Source organism: Anser cygnoides, chromosome 2 (genome assembly GCF_040182565.1).
Source record: "Anser cygnoides isolate HZ-2024a breed goose chromosome 2, Taihu_goose_T2T_genome, whole genome shotgun sequence".
Taxonomy (NCBI): Eukaryota; Metazoa; Chordata; class Aves; order Anseriformes; family Anatidae; genus Anser; species Anser cygnoides.
The window spans coordinates 19,772,055-19,797,336 of record NC_089874.1 but is presented as its reverse complement, the minus strand read 5'-3'; the positions used below and the strand labels follow the sequence as shown (position 1 = coordinate 19,797,336).

At 53.6% G+C, this 25,282-nt stretch overlaps 1 protein-coding gene across 5 annotated transcripts; it reads left to right on the top strand.

Annotated features, from left to right (window-relative positions):
- The first annotated feature begins 3,713 nt into the window (after nt 1-3,713).
- BMI1 (BMI1 proto-oncogene, polycomb ring finger) lies at nt 3,714-20,430 on the top strand. 5 transcript variants are annotated; one of them, XM_066991620.1, is made up of 14 exons: nt 3,714-3,950; nt 5,722-5,833; nt 5,927-5,990; nt 6,105-6,139; nt 6,763-6,840; nt 15,013-15,146; nt 15,489-15,585; nt 16,339-16,394; nt 16,528-16,578; nt 16,842-16,950; nt 17,041-17,086; nt 17,636-17,734; nt 18,125-18,205; nt 18,289-20,430. In XM_066991620.1, the coding sequence occupies exons 1-14, from the start codon at nt 3,794-3,796 to the stop codon at nt 18,616-18,618; spliced, it is 1,449 nt and encodes a 482-aa protein (XP_066847721.1). In that variant the 5' UTR covers nt 3,714-3,793; the 3' UTR covers nt 18,619-20,430. The 5 variants fall into 5 exon arrangements, with proteins under 5 accessions (XP_066847721.1, XP_066847719.1, XP_066847720.1 ...); XM_066991617.1 differs by lacking the exons at nt 3,714-3,950; nt 5,722-5,833; nt 5,927-5,990; nt 6,105-6,139; nt 6,763-6,840 and adding exons at nt 9,547-10,013; nt 14,464-14,569 and having other exon boundaries at nt 18,289-20,428; XM_048061751.2 differs by lacking the exons at nt 3,714-3,950; nt 5,722-5,833; nt 5,927-5,990; nt 6,105-6,139; nt 6,763-6,840 and adding an exon at nt 9,549-10,013 and having other exon boundaries at nt 18,289-20,428.
- Nucleotides 20,431-25,282: the final 4,852 nt, after the last annotated feature.

Below are 25,282 nucleotides of genomic sequence, written 5' to 3'. Positions count from 1 at the left end.
TCTCTGTTTGTCTCTATCCCTGAGTACTTAAATAAGGACTGAAACATAAATAGCTTAAACATGTATAATTTAAATGTGTATATAATTTAAATGTGAAAGCTGTCAGTTTATTTTTTCTTAAGATTTTTTTTTTTTACAGACTAAGAATATGTGGCTCTTTTCATGTATGAGGGGAATGCAAGAAGATCTTAAGTTTTGACAAATAGAAGACAGAAACAAGTCAGAAAGTAAATCAGAAGGTAAATAGATAAGCCCTTCATGTTTTGTTTTGGTTTGGTTTTTACCTAAATTAATGTTGCTTAAATTCAAAAATACTAACTAACAATGAAAGTATTTTTTCAGGTTAAACTTAGAATAAGAAATATTAAACTCCTGATCAAAACTATATTCAGCTACTATAGGTTTTACCTTACTAAAATAAATAAAGTGCTTCCACATATATAATTCAAAAGTTAATTTCCTGAACTGTTAATGAGAACTATTTGTGAGCAAACAAAGTAGGTTTTATTGAATAGTCCTTGTCCTTACCCAAACAAGGCATTTATTGAAATTAATACATACAAGAAAAACTTGAGGATATAAAATAGTTTTGCAAATAGATGTTATGTACTGTACTTTCACCAGATAGAAGGACTGTCTACAAGAATTGTACCAACTAAATAACCCATGTTACGGCTTTGTTCAAGGCAGTATTTTATTTGCTATACTGCACTTCTGTACCAGTTGCACAAGGGAAATTTTCCTGGGCCTTTTTGGGTATGCATGCTCCTTTTCTTTCATGCTATGATAATGTCAGTGAATGAAACATGACTGTTGATTTTTTTCTTTCAGAAATTAATCCATGCAAGAATCAAACTTTGTAGTAAATAGTCACTAATTATTTAATGTTCTTATCTGCTTCAAACGCTTTTTTTTTCCCCAGTAAAATATGTAAGTTAAAATAGACTCACTACTGACTTAGAAGAGAGGTTCTAGGGGCAGCCCATTACTTGCAGATGAAACTCTGAAGTCAGTAATAATTTGACTAAAATTGACATTAGAAATATCATCTTAAGTTACTGCTTTTCACTCTGTGAAAAACAATACACAGAAAAAAATGCTACTCTGAGAGTTTTCAGCGATACTTATGCCAACTCTTGAATTTTATGAATTAGTGCTCGTGACATGCAAAATGATTTCCCCTCATTTTGAACAGTTGCGTTATTTTGTTTTGAGTAACAAAGAACAAGCTGTAAAAAAGACTAGCTCGCATGTACTGAGGTAGTTTCACTGATTAATTAATATTCAAATATTAATGCATTTCCTTTGTAGTTTCCTTATTTGATATACATGTTGGCTTCCTCCTCTTGGAAATTATGATGAACAGGGTTTTAAAACATGTAAACACTATGCACAGGCAGTAAAATCTGATATCAGTTTGACAGCCTGTGAATACATCTTCTGTCCTTTTTGGGGGTGAAAAAAAAAAAAAGAGAGGAAAAATAAAGGTCAGGCTGAGAGGTTGGGCAGGAGAATTGAAAACACAAATTTTGTGATTAAAATTAATTAAAGGACTGACACGGGCTGTATAATCTTGTGATGAATCCTTACCAGTTGTTTTGCCTTTAAAGCCAGATTTTAATTTATATATTTCAATATGCTATAAATGATAAGGGGATGTTGAAGAATAGATTTCTGTAGCATGTAACCATGCCATATGTGTACATTTCTAACATTTTTTTATGACAATCCTTTTCCATAGCTGCGGTCTCTGCACCTTTGTAAATCTACAGCTCAGAGCTTTGTCCTCTCCTCCATTTTATGGTTTTTCTTCTCCTCCATTTTATGCCTTTTCTTATGTATCGTGTCTATATTTGACAACCATACCACAAGACAGAGAAAGCCTGATTTTGCCAGCCCACCTTGCTGTTGTCATGCCTTTTAGTTTCTGGCAAAATGCAAATCAGCAGGAATTCTGTCAGGCAGAGCTCTGAAGCTCAGCGTTCATCAATTCACTGGTGTTCATTTGTATGCCAAAGCATCGGACCAGTGCTATCACATCAGATCATACACCAAAAATGTAAGCAGTCGTTCTTCATGCGACCGCAAGACCTGACACTGTGCTTACGCGGTGTGTCAGAATTAAGGGCCGGATCCTGCAGGCAGCATACTTTTATTTTTTTTACCTCAGTTTGTGCGTAGTTGAGACCTAAGTTTAGCAATGCATGATTTTACCTAGTGAGCGGAGAATCCACAGTGCCAGCAACCTGATTGCTCGTGTCCTGCATCAGTACTGAGGGAGAAATGTACGTGGCAGGCAGACAGCCGATTTAGAGAAAAGAACTGGATTAATATCACAAAGAGAAAACACACTCAAATGCATATAAAATGTGATGTGGCTAGATGTGATAAAATCTAACCTTACCGTTCTCACTGGAACAAAACTTGAGCAGGTTCAAAACCTGGGCTGAGCTCTTAGATGACCGTCAATAATTAGTGACAGGTACAGATGTGGATACAAAATTCCTAACAGCTCTTCAATTAAATCCAGTCAATCGCATTGAATAGGTCAGGTGAAATGAAATTTGTATATTCAAAGCTCTTTCCTAGCACGAGGTCCACTCCTCTGGCAGCAGTGTCAACCCGCGAAGGGATCGCAGCGCAGGTCAGAAGTTGACCCAAAGAGCAGGGGATGCTCACCAATTTTAAATCAGGTTATGACAATATATGAGGGGTATGATAATATGTAGGGGATTGCACGGGATATGCTTTACACGTTGCACTACATTTACATATGTGCTAGTGCATCTGACTTACTCTCATCACCAACTCCTATTTCAGAGAAGAGGCGTTGCAAATCTAGAGGGAAAGCTCTTTTTATATGATTTTACGTTACATATTTGGTAATAATTGGCAGCTGGTCATTTTTACACCTCGTGTTGTCTGAAGTGTATGCGTAGTGTGGGAAGGCTGTGTTGTCTGAAATGTATCTGTAGCAGGAAAAGGACTACAATCTTGCTGTCAGTATGCAGATATTATTCTAAAATCACCAATCTGGCAGGGGCCTTTACCTTCTACTTTTTGTAAAAAAATTAGATTTCAATATGGAATTTCCACTGAAGAAATATTCTGCAGATAAGGCTTGTTCAGTCAGTATGTAGATGTTATTTTAAAATCACCAAGCCAGCAGGGGCCTTTTGCATCCGTTCTTAAAAATAAATAAACGAGTGGATTTCAACAGTGAATTTCCACTTCAGAGATATTATAATAAAAGTTGGTCGAGGGAAGGCTGGGTTAGGCGTCCCCGTCAGTGGTTAGGCGTTAGTGTCCCTGTCAGTGCTTCTACGTTTTGCAAACTGAGGAGATTTGAACGCGGAGTTTTCACTTCAGAAACACCACCGTAAAAAGTTAGTCGAGGGAAGGCTCGCTTATGCCTTATCGGTCCAGCCCGTTCAGAGGGGGGTGCTGCGGTCCCTTCTGCCTATCCCGGTTAGGATTTTCTCCTCAGAACACCGGGGAACGGGATCTGAGGAAAACCCAGATTATTTACACGGTTCGGCCGCAAAGGCACCGCGACCGAGGGAAGGCCCGGGGGGGCGCTTTCCTCACGGCTACGCGACCGGGGGGGGGGGGGGGGGGGGCGAGGGCGGGCGGAGGCGCCGCCGGGGCGAGGGCTCCGCGGTTCCGCGGAGCCCTCGCCCCGGCGGCGCCTCCGCCCGCCCTCGCCCGGTGCCGGTCGGCCCCGCCCCGCCTCCGCCGCCGGTGATCAGCTGCCGCGCGTCACGTGGCGCGTGTCGAAGGTCACGGCGGCACAATGGAGCTGTCGGCGGCCGCGCAGGGCGGGTGGCGGCTGCTGGGCGACCCCCGCCGCCTCCCCCGCCGCGCCTACGCCGCGCTGCTGCGCGCCGCCTTCCGCGGCCTCCTGCAGCCCCCCGGCGGCCTGGGTGAGCGCGGCGGAGGGGGTGAAGGGAGTACGTTTGTGTGTGTGTGGGGGGGGTGTTAAGGGGGCTTCCTGCTGGCACCTGCGCGGGGGTGGGGGGGGGGGGGATGCGGTGTGCCCAGGGGGTCGGGGAGAGCGGGGGGGGGGCGTGGGGGGGTCGTGCGTGGGGCTGCGGTGCTCAGTGTTAAGGTTGTGCGTGTACGGGGGGGGTGTATAAATATAGGGGTATGTACGCATATAGGGGTATAGGGGTGTGCATGCGTATAGGGGTGTGCACACACATAGGTGTGCGTGCACATAGGGGTGTGAATGCATGTAGGGGTATGCAAGCATATAGGCTTGCATGCGTGTATATAGGTCTGTGTGCATATAGGGGGCTGTGCGTGCTTATAGGGGTATGCGTGAATATAGGGGAATGCATACACATAGGCTTGCATGCATACATATAGGTCTGTGTACGTATCGGACTGTGTGCATGCTTATGGGGGGTATGTATGAATATAGGGGAATGCACACATAGGCTTGCACGCGTGTATATAGGTCTGTGTGCATATAGGGGTCTGCGTGCATGCATACAGGGGCATGCATGAATATAGGGGAATGCACACATCAGCTTGCATGCGTGCATATAGGTCTGTGTACATATAGGACTGTGTGCATGCTTATAGGGGTATGCATGAATATTGGGGTATGAGTGAATATAGGGGTATGCACACATATAGGAGTATTCATGCATATAGGAGTATGCACACATATAGGTGTGCATGTGCGTGTGCATGCACATAGGGGTGTGCATGAATATAGGGGTATGCATGCATATAGGCTTGCATGTGTACATATAGCAAGCAGTGTGCATATAGGGCTGTGTGCATGAATATAGGGCTGTGTACGCACATAGGGGTGTGCATGGATATAGCGTTATGCATGAATATAAGATCATGCATGCATATAGGTTTGCATGCGGGCAAATAAGTCTGTGCATATAGGACTGTGTGCATGCACGTAGGGGTGTGCATGGATACAGGGGTATGTATGAATACAGGGTTATGCACGCATATAGGTTTGCGTGTGGGCGCGTACAACTGTGTGCATATAGGACTGTGTGCCTGCACATAGGGGCGTGCGTCTGCCTAGGACCGCCCGCATGCATATAGCCGCGTGACCCCGCACACACCGCGTGTGCATGCACGCGGGCGTGTGCACGCGGACGGCGCCGCGTGTGCGAGCCCAGAGGTGCGTGCCCAGCGCCCCGGCACCGCGGCCGGACCCTCGCCCGCGGCCGGCTCCAGGCTGCCGCTGCGCGGGGCCGCCCCGCCGCTGCGCGCCCGCCTCCGCCGGGAGGTTTCAAAGCGGCGGAGCCCGGCCGGCTCCCCGCACTCCGCACCCTGCTCCCCGCACCCTGCTCCCCGCACCCTGCTCCCCGCTCCCCGCACCCTGCTCCCCGCTCCCCGCTCCCCGCACCCCGCCGGGCCGGAGGGGGGCGGCTGTGCCCCGGCTGCGAGCCTGCCTTTAACCCGCAGCCGCCCCGGGGAACCGCGAGCAGAGGAAACCGAGCTTCTCCTCGCGGTGCTTTTTTTTGTTTTTTGTTTTTTTTTTTTTCTATCATTTTTAATGGGGTGGAGGTTTAGGCGCAGCGCCGGGACGGACCGCGGGGTCTGTAGCATCATCTCCTTCGTCCCGTAGCATCATCCCCCGTCCCTTCCCCTTCGTCCCGACCCCGACGCCGTCCCCGTCCCCGGGCGGGTGGCACGGCGAAGTTTGCGGGCTCCGCGCTGCCCTCCTCAGCGGGGCGTTTGTTGTAGACGATCCAGACCTGCAAGATATCGACCCGGCGGTGCTGAAGCAGTGCCACGCCGCAGCCGCGACGTGCATTCTGGAGGCAGGAAGGCAGAGAGCCGACGTGGCTGCCATCAGGTACCAGCAGCGCCCTGCGGCCGCCCCACTGCCGCCCTGGCTCACGGCCGAGCCGGTGCTCGCAGAGGGCCGATAAATTCTGCTTCCCCGCAGCACGTGCCTGGAAGACTGTAAATTGGATAAAGAGAGAATCGAGCAGTTTTGCACCGAATATCAGGTTTTGAATCCAATTCGAACACATTGGTGTTTTTCTTTCTCCCGTAGCAATTTGTCTGAAGCTTCCAAATATATCTTCCTTTCTCTCCCCCTCTCTCTTTTTTTTTTCCTTCAGAAAAACAAGGATGCCTTGGAAATCCTGTTGGGAAGGTAGGTGAATCAGTGCCCGTTAAAGCTACTCCGAAACTCTCCTGGAAAACATCCATGCATACTTTACCTCATTAAAATAAAAAATATTGATTTTTTAAAAATTATTTATTTTTATTTTTTTTTTTTACATTTTTAACAGACCTTAGAAAACAACTGTTGAAACTTTCCTTCCTCCTTTCAGTATTCCACTTTTAAGTAACTTTTTGAACTTTTCAAGGAGCACTACCGGTATCTCGTTGACTTTATTGATGGGCAGCTTTAGAAAATTAACTTTTTCTTTTAGCGTAGGGAACTTGTTACTGTTGTGTCTTTCAGCATAGGCAGATCTCCCCTCCACATAACTGATGTGTCTTGGCGCTTGGAGTATCAGATCAAGGTAATCTCAAAGCATCAACGTGTTTCTTTGGTCCGTCCCAGTGCTGAGACCTGACTTTTTTCAATGCTCTTTGTTTCTAATTTAGACCAATCAACTTCATAAAACTTACCAGCCTTCCTATTTGGTGACCTTAAACGTGGAGGTACGGTACTGCTCGCACCCTCAGAGGACAAAATGCAATATCATGTCATTTTTTAATAAAACTGTCTTTTGTTGGTGTGTTTGTTTTTTTTTTTCTTTCCCTCAGAGTGATTCAGGATCGCACCCAGATGTTAGTTTTAGTTGCACGATGGAGCAATTGCAGGTACTTCTTTCCCTCCTCATTGTTTCTATGCTTGGCCCCAGTTGTGGATGTAAATGTTTTTAACACCTTGTCAATCATAATTAAGTGATAGAAAGTATGCTCAAAAAATAAAAATAATAAAAAATAAAATAAAAATCCAGAGCTGGGAGGGTATGGGAGAAACTTCTGACAAAATTACCTGGAGGTGGTCTTGCTGTCTTCTCAAATGAAGCTGTACAGTAACTGATTTTGGTTGCATGTGTTGTTTCCATGTGTGCGTAAATATTTGGTCAGTTTTCATAACCAATGCGTATATTTGGGAGGGGATGCATCATTTTTCTGAAACTCTGATTTGCCACGGTTTGGGGAAATGATTAAGGAAAGCGGTTCACTGACTGAAATATGTCACGAGTAAAAATAGAGAACGAACTGGAGCCCCTTCAGTGGCGTTAATGGCACGTCAGAAACGTGGTGAAACAAACGTTGATCTTTGTTTAGCGATTTAAATGTGTAACTGAACAATGGAGGTATTGTAATGCTTGAAAGTGAGCAAACGGGGGGAGAGTGGGAAGAGGGGCTGGGGGCAGAGAAGGCAAGATATTAAAACTGCAGGTTTACACTGCCCCTTGGTTCACGTGTGCCTCCAAAGTTGTCTTTGACATGCTAGAGAGTATTTTAGATTGGTTCACTGACTCACTTAAGCCTGGCGTACGTTGACTGGAGAATGGTCCCAGTACAAAATTGCACTCAAAATATTTTCAGGATTTTAGAAACGTATATAGCGCTCAAGCTTCGAGTAACTGTTAGCACCAGCCATTGTAACCATACCAATAAAATCTGCACGTTAAAAATAGTGATATATTTTAGGAGATCATATACGTTAAAAGGCGTTTTCCTTCAGTTCCAACTTTTCTTACTTTTTTACAACAGTATAAAAAAAAAAAAGGAATTTATTTAATTACTTGCTGGCATTGTTTGTCAACTGCAACAATTCTTTGTGGTATAGGATGCTGGTCTCCCTTCCCTCTGCGTGTAAAAGAATATTCTGTTCTACTGCTAGCTGACCTTTAAAAAATGTTTATTCTAAGATGGCATTCCATCTCTCAGGATTTAGTGGGAAAACTAAAAGATGCTGCAAAGAGTCTAGAAAGAGCGACTCAGATGTGACCGAAGGAAGGTGTCAGCCTGCTGAGCTCACGTACTGATTCCTAAAAGCGTCTTCTGAAGGACAAACGTCTTTCATCTCCGTTTACATCTCGTGATCTGAAGCTTTTTTTTAATGATCTCCTGGATGAGGGTTAAGTGAAATAGCTGTTCTTACGACCGCAGTTGCTATTCCTTGCTCAGTTTTTTGGAAGATCACCTCTCGAGTTAAACGTGCACCCACCCGCTGTCTTCCAAGCGTTCCTTCCCGTTCCCTGTGCCTCTGTTTCTGTGGTTTCTAATAAAGTTTATTCGCTCCTACTCCTCTTTTTCGGGGGGGGGGGGGGAGCGGCCGTCCCTAGCAGCGGGGCTGCGGAGCACGGCCCCGGCCCCACGGGGCGTTGCGGACTCGCCCCTCTCACGCTGTGGGATTTCACCGGGCCGATCCCGCATCCCGGCCGAGCTTCGAGGTCGGGCGGCGGCTCGGGAGGCGGAAAGGGCCCTCACTGAATTTTCTGGGGGCCGGCTCGCCCCGCAGCCCGCCCGCCCGCCGCACCGGAGGAGCCCCGGCGGCGGCTCCCGCCTCCCGGAGCCGCTCGGGGGGGGGGGGGGCTCGTCCCTTCGTCCCCTGCTCTCCGCCGCCCCGAGGTGGCCGGGGCCGAGCACCTGCCGGCGGGGGAAGCCCGTCGGGGGGACCCGGCCGCCCCCACGAGGCGCCGAGCGGGGCTCTTCCCTCGGCGCTCGCCGCCCGACGGCACCCGGCCGGCCTCGGCCCCGCTCCTCCGCGGCCGGGCCGCGGCGTGTCCCGGGCTGCGGGCTCCGGGCTGCGGGCTCCGGGCTGCGGGAGGCGGCGGCGGCTTCCCCCCGCCGCTCCCCGGCCCCTCCGAGGGGCTGCGGGCCCCGACGGGGCGGGCGGCGGCCGACGCGGTCCCCACGCGGGGCGGGACGGGGCGGGCGCAACAAGTGCGGGGGGGGGGGGGGTGTCCGGGGGGGGGGGCGTGGGGTGTGGAGGGGGGGGGGTCACGCGTGATCGTGGGGGAGCGGAGGGGATGAAAGAGAGAGGAGCCCGAGCGGCCGGGGGGGGGGGGGGGGGGGGAGAAAAGGAGGAATCGGGCGCGTTGCGTGGGGAGCGGGGGGGGGGGGGTCGGGGGGGCGGCGGGTGCGGGTCCGGGGCGGGGGTCGGTCCGTGCCGAGCCGAGCCGAGCCGAGCCGTGGCGGGGCGGGGAGGCGGCGGCGAAAAGGAGGCGGCGGCGGCGCGCGTGTAGGGCCGGGGGGGAGGGGAGGGGGCGGCGGGAGGGGGGAGGAGGAGGAGGAGGAGGAGGGGGAGGGCGAGGAGGAGGAGGAGGAGGGAGAAGAGGAGGAGGAGGAGGAGGAGGAGGTTGCGGGATTGGGTCACGGGGAGGCTGCCGGGCTCCGGCGGCACGGCCGCTAATTCCCAGGCCACCCTTAAGGAATGAGGAGCCCCACGTGACGCTGGCGGGGCGGGCGAACTCCGAGCCATTTTGGGGCCGGTGTCAGTTTGCAGTGTGTGCCTTCAGCCTTGCATTTTTCCCTCCTCCACCCTCCCGCCCCCCTCCTCCCCCCCCCCCCCCCCCCCCTCCGCGTCCCCCCTCGCCACCAACTATGAAATAATAATAATAAAAAAAAAAAAAAAAGGAGAGAAAAAAAAAAAGAGAGAGAGGAGAGGAGAGAGAGAGGAGAGAGAGAGAGCGAAAGCGAGAGGCAGAGCGGGGGGAAGAGGGAGAGACAATGGGCTGGTGGAGAGAGGACCCATCCGGATTAGCGAGACTTTGCGCTCCCGGCGCCTGAGCCACCCAAAAAGGCAGGCTCGGAGGGAGCGAGAGGGAGCCAGAAGGGTCGGTGGAAGCGAGGAGAAAACCCGGGCGTTTTGTAACTAACATGAGCGGAGCGCAGCGGCGGCGGCAGCAGCAATAAGCTTATTGCAATTGACAGCGTCTGCAGTTCATTTCAAGATGGCCGCTTGGCTCACATTCATTTTCTGCTGAACGACTTTTAACTTTCATTGTCTTTTTTGGCCGCTCCGATCGTCCCCCGCCGGCTCCTTCCTCCGGGTATGTATGCAGCGAGGTGTCTCCTCACCGACGGCGGGGGGCGGCGGGGGCTCGGCGGCGGTTTTCGGCCGGTTTGGGGGCTGCAAAGGGGAGCCTAGGTGTCCCCCCGGCTCTCCGGCTGGGAAAAGCGCTGACAGGCTGCTCCAGCCACACACGCACACATATAGACACGCAGCAGCAGCAGCAGCCCGTGCACTCGCTTTCGCTGCGCACCCACATTGGCAAATTTTAGTTCCTTTCTTCCCCCAGGTGCCCCCGAAAACGTTTCTGTGCACATGGCCCCCGAGGAGAATATTTATATTTCCAGACCCTGCTGCCAGCCCGGCCTGAGCGCCCTTTGTTTAAAGGCAGATTTTGATTAAACAGGGACGGTCGTGAAATCTGGAGCTGCCTGGGTCAAGTGATTTCAGTCCTCTCCGAAAGAAAGGCGTCCGGGGGAGCCCAAAATGTCAGATAACGCCCCCATTTTATAGAGACGGAGCCGCCGGGGGGTAGCGATCCTCCTGGAGGGGTTGGTAGGCTCCGGGGCGCCCGGCAGAAAATGTTATTAACTTAACTTGGACAAGTACTTGGGGGAAATTGGATGGCTCGTAAGATGGCGGTTCCCAGTTGTTCCCAGTGTCTCCTCTTACATTTGTGCTTCAAATGCGAAAGTTTGGGGGGGGTGTCCCTGCTGGGAGAGGCGGGGAGGGGGCGACCAGGACCGAGGAATAACTTTTATTTTTATTTTTTTTTTAATTTTGAATTTGGTGAAGAGAGCAGTTTGGCTGCGAGCTTTGGGGACTGGGGTGTGCGATTTGCTAGAGCCTTTGGAGCAAAGGTGATGTGCCCGTGGGACGGAGAGGGGTTTTCGGATTTCTTTCCTGCCATGGGGATTTTTTTTCTTTTTCCTCCTGAGCCCGGGAAGGGTACGTGAACGTGGAATCCTTTGTCAGGTCTTAAAGGTGTCACGAGTGGGATCCTCGTGCTGGCTGTGGGCAGCGCTGGGAAGTTGCTTGCGGATGTGTTTGCGATTGTCTGGCCTTGGCAGTGTGTAACGCGGGGTGTTTCCGCCTGTTTGCTGTAAATATTTGCGAATAAACAGGTAAAAATAAGCAAAAAACACGCGTATCTGGAAAAGTGAGAGAGTCACTTTTCAGCAGCTAGAAACTTTGATTCGCTCCTCCACTCTCAGAAAAGTTCAGGAAAACCTGGGCGCATGTGCCTATTTGCAAGCTGGGCACTAAATGGATTTTTTTTAAATTTATTTATTTATTTTTTTTTGCGTGGTCTGCAGTGCTCAGAGCAGCCTGTTTTACGGGACCGTCCCAAAGACCGGGCAGGTTCTGGAAGTGCAGTCCGGGGAAGCTACCGAGACTGCCCATTTGCAGCACGTCCTGGAAACCGAGACGGACTTTTGCTGCAGTTTGCCAGAGATACGAAGCGGTGACCTACCTGATCCCTTAATGAATGCAAAATTAACATTTTAGTGCATTTTTTAAGGGGACCGACGGTGGAGTTCACGTAGTTCCAGGGAGGTTATTTAAGGGGCTGGGATCCTTTTGCACTCTGTTGCCAATATTCAGGTCTTTTCCTGGCCGCAGCGTGCTGGGCGAGGGTATCTGAGCTACCTATGCCTCCTTTGAAAGGAGCACCATCCCTCCTTAAAAAACACATGGGGGCATTCTTACGTGAAAGAGCAGTAACAGACTTCTCAGTAGAAGTGGTTCTGGCTGATAGTAGGTGAGGATGTGGCATGACAGCTTCTTCCCTGATGAGGAGAGACTTTCCCGAGTGGATATAGGTGCCAAGTGTGCAGACCTGCCCCAGTGATGTTTCTATTTTTTTTTTATTTTTATTTTTTTGCGGGTGGATTTTCTGTCAGAGACCTGTCAGGCGAGCTTTGATAGTTTATTGCGTTTATGGATTTTTAATAATGTAGCTGATCCTCAGCAGGAGAATGCACTTCTGTTTTTCCTCATTTTGACACAGCCCGTTTAAGGCCTCTAAATAATCAGTCGGCTGGCAGTGTTTGCTTCCAGCAAGCATTATCTTCCTATATTTTACGTCTGGTTGTCCCATGTGTCAATGTGTAAATAAGTATTGTCCTGGCTGAGAGGCTGTTTGTATTGACCGTGTGAAGTGTCGGTACTCGTCGTCTTATCACCACGAGCAGGAAAAAAAAAAAACAAAAAACCGAAAGGGTTTCCCTCCTCCCAAAATCTTGAGCTCGGGCTGCTGGAGTGAAACGCGCCGGGTCGGTGTGGCCCCCACGCAGGGATTTACACGCGTGTCCGTGTGCCCGCTCGGGCGGCTGTCGGCGAGGGGTTCCCTGCCGGCTCCTGCTCGCCGGGGAAGATCTCCGACGGCAAAGATAACTCAAACTCCGGGCAATAAATAACCCGCGTTTAGGGGGTCGCTTCGACAAAACAGGTTTCACGGTTGAATTTAATCCTCCTCCGGTTGGGCAGGGGCTAGGCTCGCGTGAAATAAACGCGTCGGTGTCCTGCAAGGTTTGTCCCAGAAAGTCAGGGCTGGCGAGGAAGGAGTTCTGGCAGCCGGCTCGCCTGACCCCGCTCACCGACGGGTTTTTTACTTCGGGGATTTGTCAGCTCCGAGGCGTTGGCTCGGAAGAACAGGAGGAGGCAGCCCGGGGCAGGCAGGGACCCGGGGGCGCCCCGCAGCCGCTGCCTCGGGGGGGCCGGGGGCCGCAGCCCCGGCTCTGCCCGTGCTGGAGGGGGGCGAGCCGCCGGCCGGGGGTGCAGGGGGGGCCAGGGACCCTGGCAGCGGCAGCACAGCCCCAGAAAGCGGGGGGCTGGCATTCCTGCCCGGTGCCAGCAGCAGCTTTGGGGACCTGCCGTCGCTCGGGGCTTTTCGCACTTGGCTTTTCTCTTCGCCTGCTCGCTCCGCTTTTGGTTTGGGGGAGCCTGCTCGTGCGGCTCGTCCCGAGCTTCTCCTGGAGCAGCAGCAGCAGAAGTTTCCTTGCTAAGGTCGCTCGTTGGCGCTGTGTGTGCACTCCTCGGGAAATACCCTACCCCTGTCCTGGGCGGGGCTGGCCGAAAATTCAAAGCGTCTGCAGAGCTCGGGCTGTGGGGCTGCTCGCGCTGCCCAGCATCGAAGTTCGCCAGGAGCTGGGGAGAGCCTCGCCTCCGGAGGCTGCCCCAGCTCGCAGGAGGCGGCTGGGGGCTGCGGCTGGGCGACAGGGGGGACAGGCAGCCGAGCCGGGGGTGCCGGGAGCACCGGCATGGGAAAGCGAGCAGCGAGCAGCTCGGTAAACACGGGTACGTCGCGTTTTTTTTTTCAGGATCTGCCTGACAGAAAATAATTCGCTCTGCAACTGACGTGGCTGATAGGGTATTTTTCCCGCTGCGTACTTTCCCCTCTAGCTCTTATTCCCTCTCATTTTTTAAAATAGTACGCGTGCATGTAGCGCTGGTGCCCACTGCATCCGATGGGGGTTTATGGCTTTCAGACTGTGAAAATGACATTTGTTTTTCACTCTTGTCGCTGCATTGTGTTGACAAGGTGTTGATTTAGCTTTAGGAATGATTTGGTCACATGGTCCTTTGCATGTTGTCACTAATGTACCGTTTAAAGTCGGTTTGGGCTTTTTTTTTTTTCCCTTCCCTTGGTGCGCTTTATTACTGAAAAGGAGGTGGTTTCATTTTATTTATTTTTTATTTTATTTTTTTATTTTTGCTTTTTTTTTTATTTTTTAAGGATCCGGAGCCGTGCGTTGCCTCCCACCCGAGCACCTTGCCCCGGGGTGCTGCAAATCACTTTCCACCTCTTGCAAAACTTTGCACCGCTCTCGCTCCGTCCGCGGGAGGCTTTTCAAATGAGCCTCAAAAGAAGGGGGGGGGGGGGGAAGGAAGGAAAGAAAGAGAAGAGCGAGCTGGGGCGGAGGGGGAGGAAGGGGAGACCGGAGGGAAGGGGACCGGGGGGCGGCGGGACCCCGGCGGCGCGGCGCGGAGCGGGCTCAGCACCCCGCCGGCGGTGCGGGGGCCCGGGAGCGCGGCGGGGCGGCGCGGGGGAGGAGGGAGCGGAGGGGGGGAGCGGAGCGATCCGAGCCCAGCTCCTCGCCCCGAGTCGACGTGGAGAGAGGCCCCTGCGAGGAGCCGAAATGGCCGAGGCTCGGGAGGAGCCTCCCGCTCTCGCCTCCGCCGGGCTCAGACCCCGCAACCCGGCACCCCCCGGCCCGCCCCCTCCCCAAAATCCTCACCTCCCCCTGCCCGCCTTCCCTCCCCCCCCCCCCCCCCATCCCCTCGCCACCGGGCTCCCAGACCCCCAGGGCTCCCCCGCCCCCCGGGCAGCCCCCGGGGCCCCGTGTCCCACCCCCCCGGGCCCGGCTGAGCTCGGCCCGGCCCGGCCCGGCCCCCCTTCCCTCCCCACCCCCCCGGCCGCCCCCCGCCCGGCTCTCGTGTGTTCCCAGCGGTGGCAGGATGCCAAGTGTAAGTGTAAGTTGCTATAGCAACCCCCTCGGAGAGCGGAGCAGATCCGGATCGGCACCGAGCGGCAGCGGCAGCCGCCCGGACCCCCCTGTCGGGCCGGCCCCGGTGCCCGGACCCCGCTCCGAGGTGCGTGTCCCCCCGTGTCCCCCCCCCCCCCACCTCGGTCCCTCCTTCCCTCCTCCCCCCCCCCCCCCGCCGCCCCTCCCCGCTCTCCGGAAATGCCAGGGCAGCCGCACCGGGAGGCGCCGGTTCCCCTTTGTGCTGCTCGCCGGCAGCCCGGTGCCCGGCCGGCCCCCCCGGGCTCCCCGCCGAGCCGAGAGCCGCCGCCCGGCCCCGCCGAGAGCCCGGTGCCCGGCGGGGAGCGAGCGGCGCGGGGGCCGCCGCGGCCGCGCCTCCGCGGGGGCTGCGCCCAGCCCGGCCCCGAGCCGCCCGGAGCCGCGGGAGCCGCCCCGGGACCCGGGCTCGCCGCCGCCGCCGCCGCCGGGGGATGCCGGGCTCGGGGCCCCGGCGCCGGGACGCGGCGCTCGGCCCCGCTCACCCGGCCCGCCGGCCGCTCGCGTGTCTTGCAGAGCCGCCCGGTCCGCCGGCAAAATGCACCGGACCACCAGGATCAAAATCACGGAGCTAAACCCCCATCTGATGTGCGTGCTCTGCGGCGGGTACTTCATCGACGCGACGACCATCATAGAGTGCCTCCACTCCTGTAAGTAGCGCCGGGCGCCCGGCGAGCCCCTGCCCCGGGACAGCCCCGGGACAGCCCCGGGACAGCCCCGGGACAGCCGCCCCCGGCCGGCCCCGCCGCGGACGGCTTCCTCCCGCCGCCGGCCCTGCTGCTCTCTTTGTTAAAGTCCGAGTATATGGACTCCGAGCGTCCCCTTTTCATGTTAATCGCGGCTTATTTGGGTATTTGTTGAGCTTAAGCAGCGCGCTTCTGCCGATGGACGATCTGCGGGCTTGCATAGCAGAGGAGATCGCACCTCGCTCTATGCATGCTCCGGCGGCACCTCCACCTCTGGCTAAAAGGCTTCCCGTGTTTGCCTTGCAGTCTGCAAGACGTGTATCGTGCGTTACTTGGAGACGAGCAAGTACTGCCCCATTTGCGATGTCCAAGTTCACAAAACCCGGCCGCTTTTGAACATAAGGTAGGAGCGGGGGGCGAGGTGCGGCGCGCTCCTCCGGTTTTCCTCCTCCGGCTGGGGAGGCCAGCGGCGATTGTGCTGATGTTATCTCTCGGTGTGCCATTTAAATCTGAAAGGAGCTGTCAATTTCCGAGCTAACTTGCGCCTAGGCTCTCTCTTTGGAGTTTTGTCATTGATGGAAATTGAAGATTTCGCTGGATGCGAGGCAGAAAAGTTGCTGTTGGTCTTCTTTTTGCATACGCTAACCGCTGCCACAATGCCTTCTCCCTCTCCCCCCATTCTCATGGATACCGATCCGACAGTTTTTATCCCCACTTTCCATTTCTCACGGACGTGCTTCAGTCTGGCCATCCAGCAAAGCCATGGAAAAAATAAAACGCTGCTCCGACTTTTGAGGCTGAAAGTCAAAAGCCTCGAGAGCAGGCTTCTCGGTTCAGGAGTATTTTCTTCTCGCTGTTGCTTTTTCCCCGTTCTCCCTCTTCGTTTGGAGGACTGGTAGTTTTCAGGGCCTTCCTCCAGTCTGAGAGAATTATTTTTCAGTTGTTGTGCCGCAGATCGCTCGGGTGTTGTTTTATAGCAGCCTTTAGAAGAGTGTTAGCTTGACTATAAGGTCTTGTAAGTTAACTTTTTATGACTAGCCTCCTGCTTTGTAGGAGATGCCTCATTGTTGTGAAAGATTATAAATGAGGAGCTGCCACTCGGATTAAAATATTGCTTCATCTGCTTAATTTTATGGCTGTTGTTTTTTTTTTTCAGGTCAGATAAAACTCTCCAAGATATTGTATACAAGCTAGTGCCAGGCCTTTTCAAAAGTAAGTAGTTAAAGGAGTGTGTTTTTTTTTCCTTAAGAGTTAGAAAACCCCAAACCAGAACTGTTGTCCTGTCTCGCTGCCAGCAGTTACAGAGCACGTACTAAAAGACAAAAATGTATGCTTTTCCACCTAGATGAAATGAAAAGAAGAAGGGATTTTTATGCTGCTCATCCGTCGGCCGATGGTAAACGCTTCTCGTTCACAACTTAAATAACTGTAGCATTGACCTAGATGCTTCCCTGTTTCCTTTTTACCTTACAAATTAAGCGGTGCCACGATAGAATTTTAAGATGTAAATTCAGAGTAATGGAAGTTCATTGTTTTAGCACTTTGGTAGATTTAATTCATAATCTTGCTGTGGAGATTTTTTTTTTCTTGTTGCTGAGAATTGCCATTCTTCCTGATTTGAATTTCAAAATGTAAATTATTGTGGAAATTTCTGCGCAGCTGCCAATGGCTCTAATGAAGACAGGGGAGAAGTGGCTGACGAAGACAAAAGAATTATAACAGACGACGAGATAATAAGCTTATCCATTGAATTCTTTGACCAGAATAGGCAAGTTCCTGAATGGCAATATTTTATGTTTACCTGACTGATAGCAGCTATATTTACTATTTGTTGTAATTGTTTCATTTCTTCTCCCAGACTGGAACGAAAAGGAAATAAGGAGAAAGAAAAATCAAAGGAAGAGGTAAATAACTTTCCTTTGCTCCAGAGGAAACACGACACGCGCACAAGTATCTTTTGAGTGGGTTTGTTGCTGAGAAAAATAGATGGAGATTTGTGTCCGGATCGAGAGGAGAACACCTCCTGCTGCCGTAGTAGGGAGAGAAGAGGTAGAACAGCTCCATACAACTGTATATGCAACCAGCTCTTAAAAATAAAAAAAAACCTGGAGCATTGCTTTTAAAGTTGAACCTAATTTTTGTCATTCTGCAATAAATTATATATTGGTTATTTTTTTAAAAATCAGTGTGTAGCACATATGCATTCTTAACAGGGATTCGGTATGAGATACAAATCTTTATGTATAAAATTAGTTGCATTTTTAATTATTTTCCCTGGAAGTGCAAGGTACCGCTTATTTCTATTGTCCCTTAGAACAGCAGAAACTGTTACCGTACCGTTCAGAATTTAATAACGCGCATTTTTTTAAATATCGCATAAAACGTTAGAATGCAGCTTTGGCGGATGTAATTGCTTGTTCTCAGTTGACTGATTTCCTTTATTATGTCATTAGGTGAATGACAAAAGATACTTACGCTGCCCAGCAGCAATGACAGTGATGCATCTAAGAAAGTTCCTGCGGAGTAAAATGGATATTCCTAACACTTTCCAGGTACCCAGTGGTTTTTCTTTTTGTTTAATCAGTCTTGCTATTGGAACCCCGCTAACGCTGGTTAACGCTCTGCTTGGTTTACGTTTCTGGTCACTTCCAGCGAGTGCTAACAACGGGGCGTTTGCAACATGTTGACGGGATTCAGAGCATTATTTTACAGTATCTCAGGGCAGAGTTTGGTGACACCCTGATTTTTTTATGTAAATATCGAGGTATCAAGAGATTGCTCCTTAACTCATTACAAGCACGTTTGATGTATGCAAAAATTCCCAGCTCCATTTCTGGCACAGCGTTTTTTTTTAAATGGTTTGGGGGCTGTGGTGACCTCGGGGGCAGCGCAGTGGTAAATACCAGGGCGCTCGCTAACGCAAGGTTAAATGTCTCGAGCAGATCGATGTGATGTACGAAGAGGAGCCTTTGAAGGACTACTACACCCTAATGGACATCGCCTACATCTACACCTGGAGACGGGTAATTAGCAGCCCGGCCCTGGCTGGCGGGTGCCCGGTGGTGGCCGGGCAGGGCGCTCACGGGGGCTTCTCTTTGCCTTGCAGAACGGCCCTCTGCCCCTCAAGTACAGAGTGCGACCCACTTGCAAGAGAATGAAGATCGGTCACCAGAGGGAAGGCTTGAATAACAGCGGGGAGCTAGAAAGTGACTCTGGGAGCGATAAGGCGAGCAGCCCAGCAGGAGGCATCCCTTCCACCTCCTCCTGTTTGCCCAGCCCCAGCACGCCGGTCCAGTCTCCCCATCCCCAGTTCCCGCACATCTCCAGCACCATGAACGGCACCAGCAGCAGCCCCAGCAGTAACCACCAGTCCTCCTTCACCAACAGAGCGCGGAAAACCTCGATAAACGGCTCCTCGGCCACCTCGTCCGGTTGACGGGCCCACGAGACTACCGCCCCCGCCCCTCCTTTCTATAGATCTCTCCATGCCATTACAGCTTTATAGATGCTAATACATGTGACTATCGTCCAAACTGCTTTCTTTTGTAGTGACACTGAACTTGGCTATAAAAGGCGGACTAGGTGACATTCGCTGTGGACGTTAATTGCGACGCAAGATTGAAATGTAAATTGTTTTCGAAGGACTGGGAAGCAAACAGGAGCGACACCTTCATGTGTTCTGAATGATGTGGAGTTGTTTCCGTCCCCGTCATCTGGACCCGGGAGTCTCCCGAAGTTGATATAAACCCTGGGAAGTAGTTTGTTAATCCAGACTAACTCCTCCATTGCGTTCTCTTCAATTGTTATTGTTATTATGCTGTTTTGTGAACCTGTAGAAAGCAAGTGCTTTTTCATCTTGAAATCCAACGAAACGGAAAGAATATGCATAGAATAATGCATATATGTAGCCATGTCACTGTGAATAACAATTTTTGCGTATTAGCCATTTTGATTCTTATGTTGCATCTTTAATTCTCTGTTGCTGCGCAGAACCGATCAAAAGAAAAGTAAACTTCAGTTTTACAATCTGTATGCCTAAAAGCGGGTATTACCGTTTTATTTACTGACTTGTTTAAATGATTCGCTTTTGTAAGAATCAGATGGCATTATGCTTATTGTACAATGCCATATTGGTATATGACATAACAGGAAACAGTATTGTATGATATATTTATAAATACTATAAAGAAAATATTGTGTTTCATGCACTCATGATATGGTTGTTAAATTTCTAAACTGGTTCGACCCTTGCAGATGCCGCCTGTTTGAGCTTTGCTCATACTGCGAGAAACACTTTGTGTGTGAAAGCTACAGTATTGGGAAAGCACATTCGAGTCTCTGATAACCTGGGGGCAATTGGCAATCTTAAAAGCATTTTACTGCCTTTGTCTTTTTTTTTTTTTTTTTCAAGTGGTATATTTTTACTTTACCAAATGTTGTTGAAGTGATGCAGTGAAGAAAAAAAAAAGTTAAGGAAGATGAAAGTAATTGACCTGTTTGATTACCTTTTTATTATTTGGTGTGGTGGGATTGTGTTTTTAAAAGCACATGGAATCATTATAGAAGCCATAAACTATTTGGTATAAATTTTAAGGAACCAGCAATTTGCTGGATGAAGGCATTTTGTCTAAATTTGTTTTAATATATATGTATATGGTACAGTACTAACTTCATTAAAATTTAACAGGTACTTTAATATTTCCAATAAATTGTGGAGAATGCCTCCTCTTTAATGGCCTGCAAATAGGTGCATTTTATTAGAGGCTTCTAAGGGTATTATTTTTTTCAGTAGAAGGAACTTTTCCGACATAAAATATGAACAGCCCAGAACACTTTTCAGTTTGTGCTTTGCTTTGGTCGAACTTCGTGTGTGTTCATCACCCATCAGTTATACATTTGTGAGGGTGTTTATTCTATATGGATATTGTTTCATGTTTGTACGGGGAAAATTGTAGTTAAACATTTCATTGTCTCCAGTCTGCAAAAGAAGCACAATTCTATTGCTTTGTCTTGCTTATAGTCATTAAATCATTACTTTTGCATATAAATTGCTGTTATTTGTCCTGCTTGTTTTTATAGACCAGGTGATTGCAAATCCTCCACAAGGTTATTGCTTATTGATGTATAATGTCTTGTTAAACAAGAGTTGATATTTTTTCCTGTAGTAAACATGTACAGTTCAATTTCAACAGTAAAAACTTCAGTTTTATATACACGAATAACTTTCATTTATAGTTGATCAAAGAAATAAACAAATAAAAGGGATAATTCATTGAAAAATAGCAAATGAGCTGTGTTGATAATGTGGTATTGAAGGGGAAACGTTCTCAGTTCCACTTTTTCTGGGGGCATAAAAAGATTTTTAATGAACAGAACAGCCCGGTACTAAAATAACAGCAACAAAATTGCCTAGAAATTGCCACGCTTTGTTTTGGGTGCCGACCTAGGAAACATTTGCTGCTCTTTATTTGACCTCGGATTATTCTTGGCGATCAGCAAAGGGGGTATTCCCCCTTTCCCAGCCAGTTTCGCGTCCTCTGTGTCCGAGTTTAGCCCATGTCGAAGCTCAGAGGGCGTTTTCCCCGTAATTTCTGTGCTGGCGAACCCCATGCTCTGCCCGTACTGCTCTGCCTTCCTTCTCGAAACACCCTGCAGCCAAAGACGTTTCAATGCGAAGGTTCCTCTCCGTGCCACCGGGTGTGTGTCTTGGCGTGATTCCCCAACCCCAGGAGTTAATTCCTCCGTGCTCTTTGACTTAATTCGCAGCGAGACCGACACCGAGCCCAACCCGAAGGGCTGCGCGTTCGCACGCTGCTCGGATCTGCGCTGGAAGGAGCTGATAACCACCCCTCGGAGCCCTTAAACGGAGCTTCTCTTGCTCTTTGCGAAGTGTCCGCGCAGCACAAGGCGCTGAAGCAGGAGGTGGATGGTTCCCTCCGAGGTTTATTAGGCTCTCGCAGCGCGTCTGGCTTCTCCCGGTTCGCCTGGAAAAAGAACAAACGTCTCCGGTATCTCCCTGCCGGGCTGCTGAAGCCGCCGAGGATGCTTGGGGCAGCCTGTGAAAGTAACTTTTGGTGAGCTGCCGGCCCTGGGCAGCTGGCAGTGCGGTGCCGAGCGGGTCCGGGAGGGCGATGCCCGGCGGGCTGGGGATGCTCCGCTGGCGGAGCGGCGGCACCAGCCTCCCCGCTTCCACCGGCTTTCCCTTCGCAGCCGTACAGGGAACGGGGTTTTTAAGAAACGCATGTCAGTCCCCGCTGTTTGGAAAGAAATCCCGGCTATCCGCGTGCAAGAGGGATCTTTTCGCCACCCGACATTGCGTTTGCTGGGATTCGGGATGGAAGCCGAAGTGTGCTGCGTTTTCGGGAGCCTGTTCCACAGTCCGGCTGGAGAAAGGCAGGGGCAGGCGCCCTGCGTGCCCGCTGCAAAGCGAGGTTTTTCCGTGGTCGCCCGTCCAAAATTTCCGCCCGGCTCCAGCTGCCTGCAGCCCCGAGCCGTGCTCTTGTGCCCGGCCGGATCGGGGGCACCGCTCCCGGCGGTGCAGCCCCGGGAAGGAGAGGGAGAAGGAGCGCAAGGAGCTCCCAGGCTTTAGCAGAAGACGGGCAGGAACGGGAGGGAGGCACACAAAATTCTGCAAGAGAGAAAGAGGAGGAGCATGAGGAGCTCGCTCCGCCGAGCCGTTAGCCCCGGAGCACCAAGTCGTGGCTCGGAGAGACCTGTACGGAGCAGGCCGGTACCGGGCTGATGTGCCCGAAAATGCGGGCGGTGGGGGGGCTGCTCCTGCCCTGCTGTCGGGGGGCCCGGCCGGCCCCGGGGGAGCTGCGGGCAACCTCGCCCTGAGAAGTCCTCCCCCGTTTCTTTTTTCTTTTTTTTTTTTTTTTTTCCTTTTTTTTTCTTTGCTAATGAATGGGGGCTCGGAAGCCCGAGGGAAGGGACAAAGAAAGCGGCAGGCGTCCTTCCAGGCGGAAAACCGTTTTCCTCCCCTTTCCCCCGCAGCCGTCGAGGCCGTGCCGCCGTCCGCCCTCCTCCGCCCAGGACATCGCCCGCTCCGCACGGGATGGCCGAAGCGCTGCCGAAACGGGTCCTGCCGGGGATCGGGGGCTGACACCGGGACGAGGACCCCGTCCTTCCCCCCGACCCTCCCCGAGCCTCCTTTCGCCTTCACCTCGCCCCCGGCTCTCCCGTCCCGTCTCCCCGCCGGCGGGGAGCTCTGCTATTCCCTTCTCCGCATCTCCGGCGGACGGCTGGGCTCCCGGCGCTCGGCAGCTCCTGCAGTTCCGATCTTTGCCACCACAGCGGTTCGCGAGGACCGGGGCTCTCCCCGCCTCGGCCCCGCTTCCCGGCCCGGCCCCGGCGGGAGGCCGCAGGCAGGTACCGCGGCGGGGCGCGGGCGGCCGCGGTGCCGGCGAGCACCTTGCGCCCTCCCGGCTTTAATACGGCGAAATTGGGAGCCTCTGTTTACCCAGCTAAGTGTTTCCTGTTTCCGCTGTTAATTTTTAACGTTCTCGCTTCTCCTCTGGGTCCTCGAAACGGATTTCCTTTATTTTACTCTAAACTGTTTCTTTCTTTTTTTTCTTTTTTTTTTTTTTTTCATCTTTTCTGCCTACCTCCTAGGATGAGAACGCCTTTGGGCTCCCCGGCCCCGAGCCGCTGCCCTGCTCCGCGGCCGGCTTTGTGCCTGCGGGGAGCTCCCCGAGCCCCGAGCCCCGCTCCCGGATCCCCGCCGGGACAAAAAGCAAAACCCTCGGAGAGCGGGGCGACCCTCGGCCCCTCCGCCTTCGGGGACGGGATATCGGCGTTAATCAACCCGCGGTAATTACAGAAGGAGCAGCCACACGGGAAGGACGCGCAGTCCCCGGGAAGCCCCAGCGCGGCCCCGCAGCCCCGGGGCAGGACGCTGCGGGCACCTCCCGGGGGCTGCGCGCTGCCGCCGAGCCCCGCGGCCGCGCAACTTGCGCGCGAAGCCGCCGAGCGACCGCGGCGCGCCCCGCCGGGACGAGGCTGCCCGGGCCGGGGGGAGCTCACCGGGGACCCCCCCCAGCCGCTCCGCCCCGCCGCGGATCGGGCCCCCCGGCCCCCCCCGGCCGCCCCCCGCGCCGCCGCCCGGGCAGAGGCCATCTTGCGCCTGCGCAGCTCCCGCCTGGAGCCCGCGGAACTTCCCCGCCCGCCGCCCGGTTCGGACGGGAGCGGCGCCGGGACCCCCCCGGGACCCCCCCGGGACCCCCGCGGCTCCCGGGGCCGGGGCCGTGCCGCCGGGCGGGGCGCCCCGGACGGGCTTTGCAGGTCCCGTGCCGCCGTCCTGCCCCGCGTCGCCTCGAGGCCGGCCGGTGCCAGCCCTCCTCCGGGAGCCGCGGGGCTCCGGGGGCTTCCCGGGGGGGGGCTCGGCGGCCATTTGGCGCTGGCATCCTCACGGCGCGCAGCTCGGCGTCGCGGAGACAAAGGGCTGGATGCTTCAGCCCAGCGCCGGTGCGGCGGGGGATGAGCACCGGGAGCGGCCGGGCCGGGCCTCCCCGGCGGCGGGGGGACGCTTCCCGGCTAACGGGGACCCCCGACGGCCGCCCCCCCCGGCGAGGGAGGTCGAGGCCGGGAGGCGCCGCCCCGGGAGCCGGGGCTGAACGCGGAGCTCCCGGGCGGCTCTGCCCGCACGGGCGTCTCTCGCTCCTCCCTCGGCATGTGCCGGGGATGCTCCAGCGGTGCCGCCTCGACGAGGAGCTAGGAGTGGGGGGGGGGGGGGGGGGGGGGGAGACGACGGCGTGCGGAAGGTCCCGAGGCTGCTGGAGGCTGCCGGAAAGGGGTGGACGTAGGGAAAAAAAAATAAAAATGGAAGAAAAAAGAATGGAACAAATAAGAATTGAAAAAATAGAGATGGGAAAAACAGAAATGGAAAAAATAAAAATGGAAAAAATAAAAATGATAATAATATAAAAGAAAATAGGAAAAGAAAATAAGACACGACAAGAAAAGGAAACACCCCAGACAGCCCCGCGTACTCAAGCCCAAAAACTCGTCTAGGAAATGCGGGGCAAAAAAAATAACAAATAAAAATAAGAATTAAGCCAGAAGGGTGCTGCGAGGCGCTGCCTCGGCACGGGCAGGGTGCGGGGGCGCGGAACCTGCGCGCGTCCTGCGCCTCCGGCAGCCGTCGGGCCGCAGCCGGGCTGCGCGGGGCGCGGAGCGGGCACCGCAGAGCGGCGGGGGCGCCTCCCCCGGTGCGGGACGGCGGCGGGGCACCGCGGCTGGACGCGCCGGGGCGGAGGGAGGGCGGCCGCGGCCGGAGCCCCGGGGAACGCCGCGCCCCGAGGCCTCGCTGGCAGCGGCGAGGGCCGGCAGAGGCGAGGCTGGCGCCGAGAGGGATGGCTACGAGGCTGCCATTTTGTCTCTTTTTAGCGGGTTGCCTTTCCCCTCCGCCGGAGACCCGGGGCTCTGCGCCCCGGCGGAGCCATCCCCCCGCCCCCCCCCCCCGGCCCCGCCGCTCCCCGCGGGGAGGCTCCGGGCCTCGCCGTCCTCCCCGGCCCCGCCGGCCTCCCCGGCCGCAGCCTCCCGTCGCCACCTCGGCGCTAGGTGCTCGGGGTTTGCAGGCTGTTCAGCTGATTTGTTGCTAATAGCAACCACACGACAGCGATTCGCAGCCTTTCCTGCTGCCGGTGCCTCTCCTTACACCTCCGGCCGCGGCTCGGGATGCAGCCGGGAGGCTCCGCGCTCCCTCCCGGGCGAGGACGGGGCGAGGAGGACGGGGCGGGCGAATTGGGGTTTGCCAAATCCAGCCTCTTCCCCCCCCCCCCCCGCCTTCGGCTCGGCTCGGCTCGGCTCGCATTGTCTGGGCGCATTGTTGGGAGCTGCCAGCGGCACGGGTGGGTGCAGCGCTCGCCTCGCTGCCTATGGAGATGCGGGCAGCGCCCAGCGCCGAGCCGGAGCGCACCCTCCCCCGGAGCAACAGACACAAAGGAAGACCTCGATCCTTTCAGCTGCCCAGAATAAATTAAGCCCCGGCTTTCAGTTTTGGACAGTCCCAAAAATATTTGTTATTATTTCTCTCTCTCTTTTTTTTTTTTTTTTTAATGGTACTGCACAAGCGCCGGCGGTTCCGCAGGAAACCAGAGGTG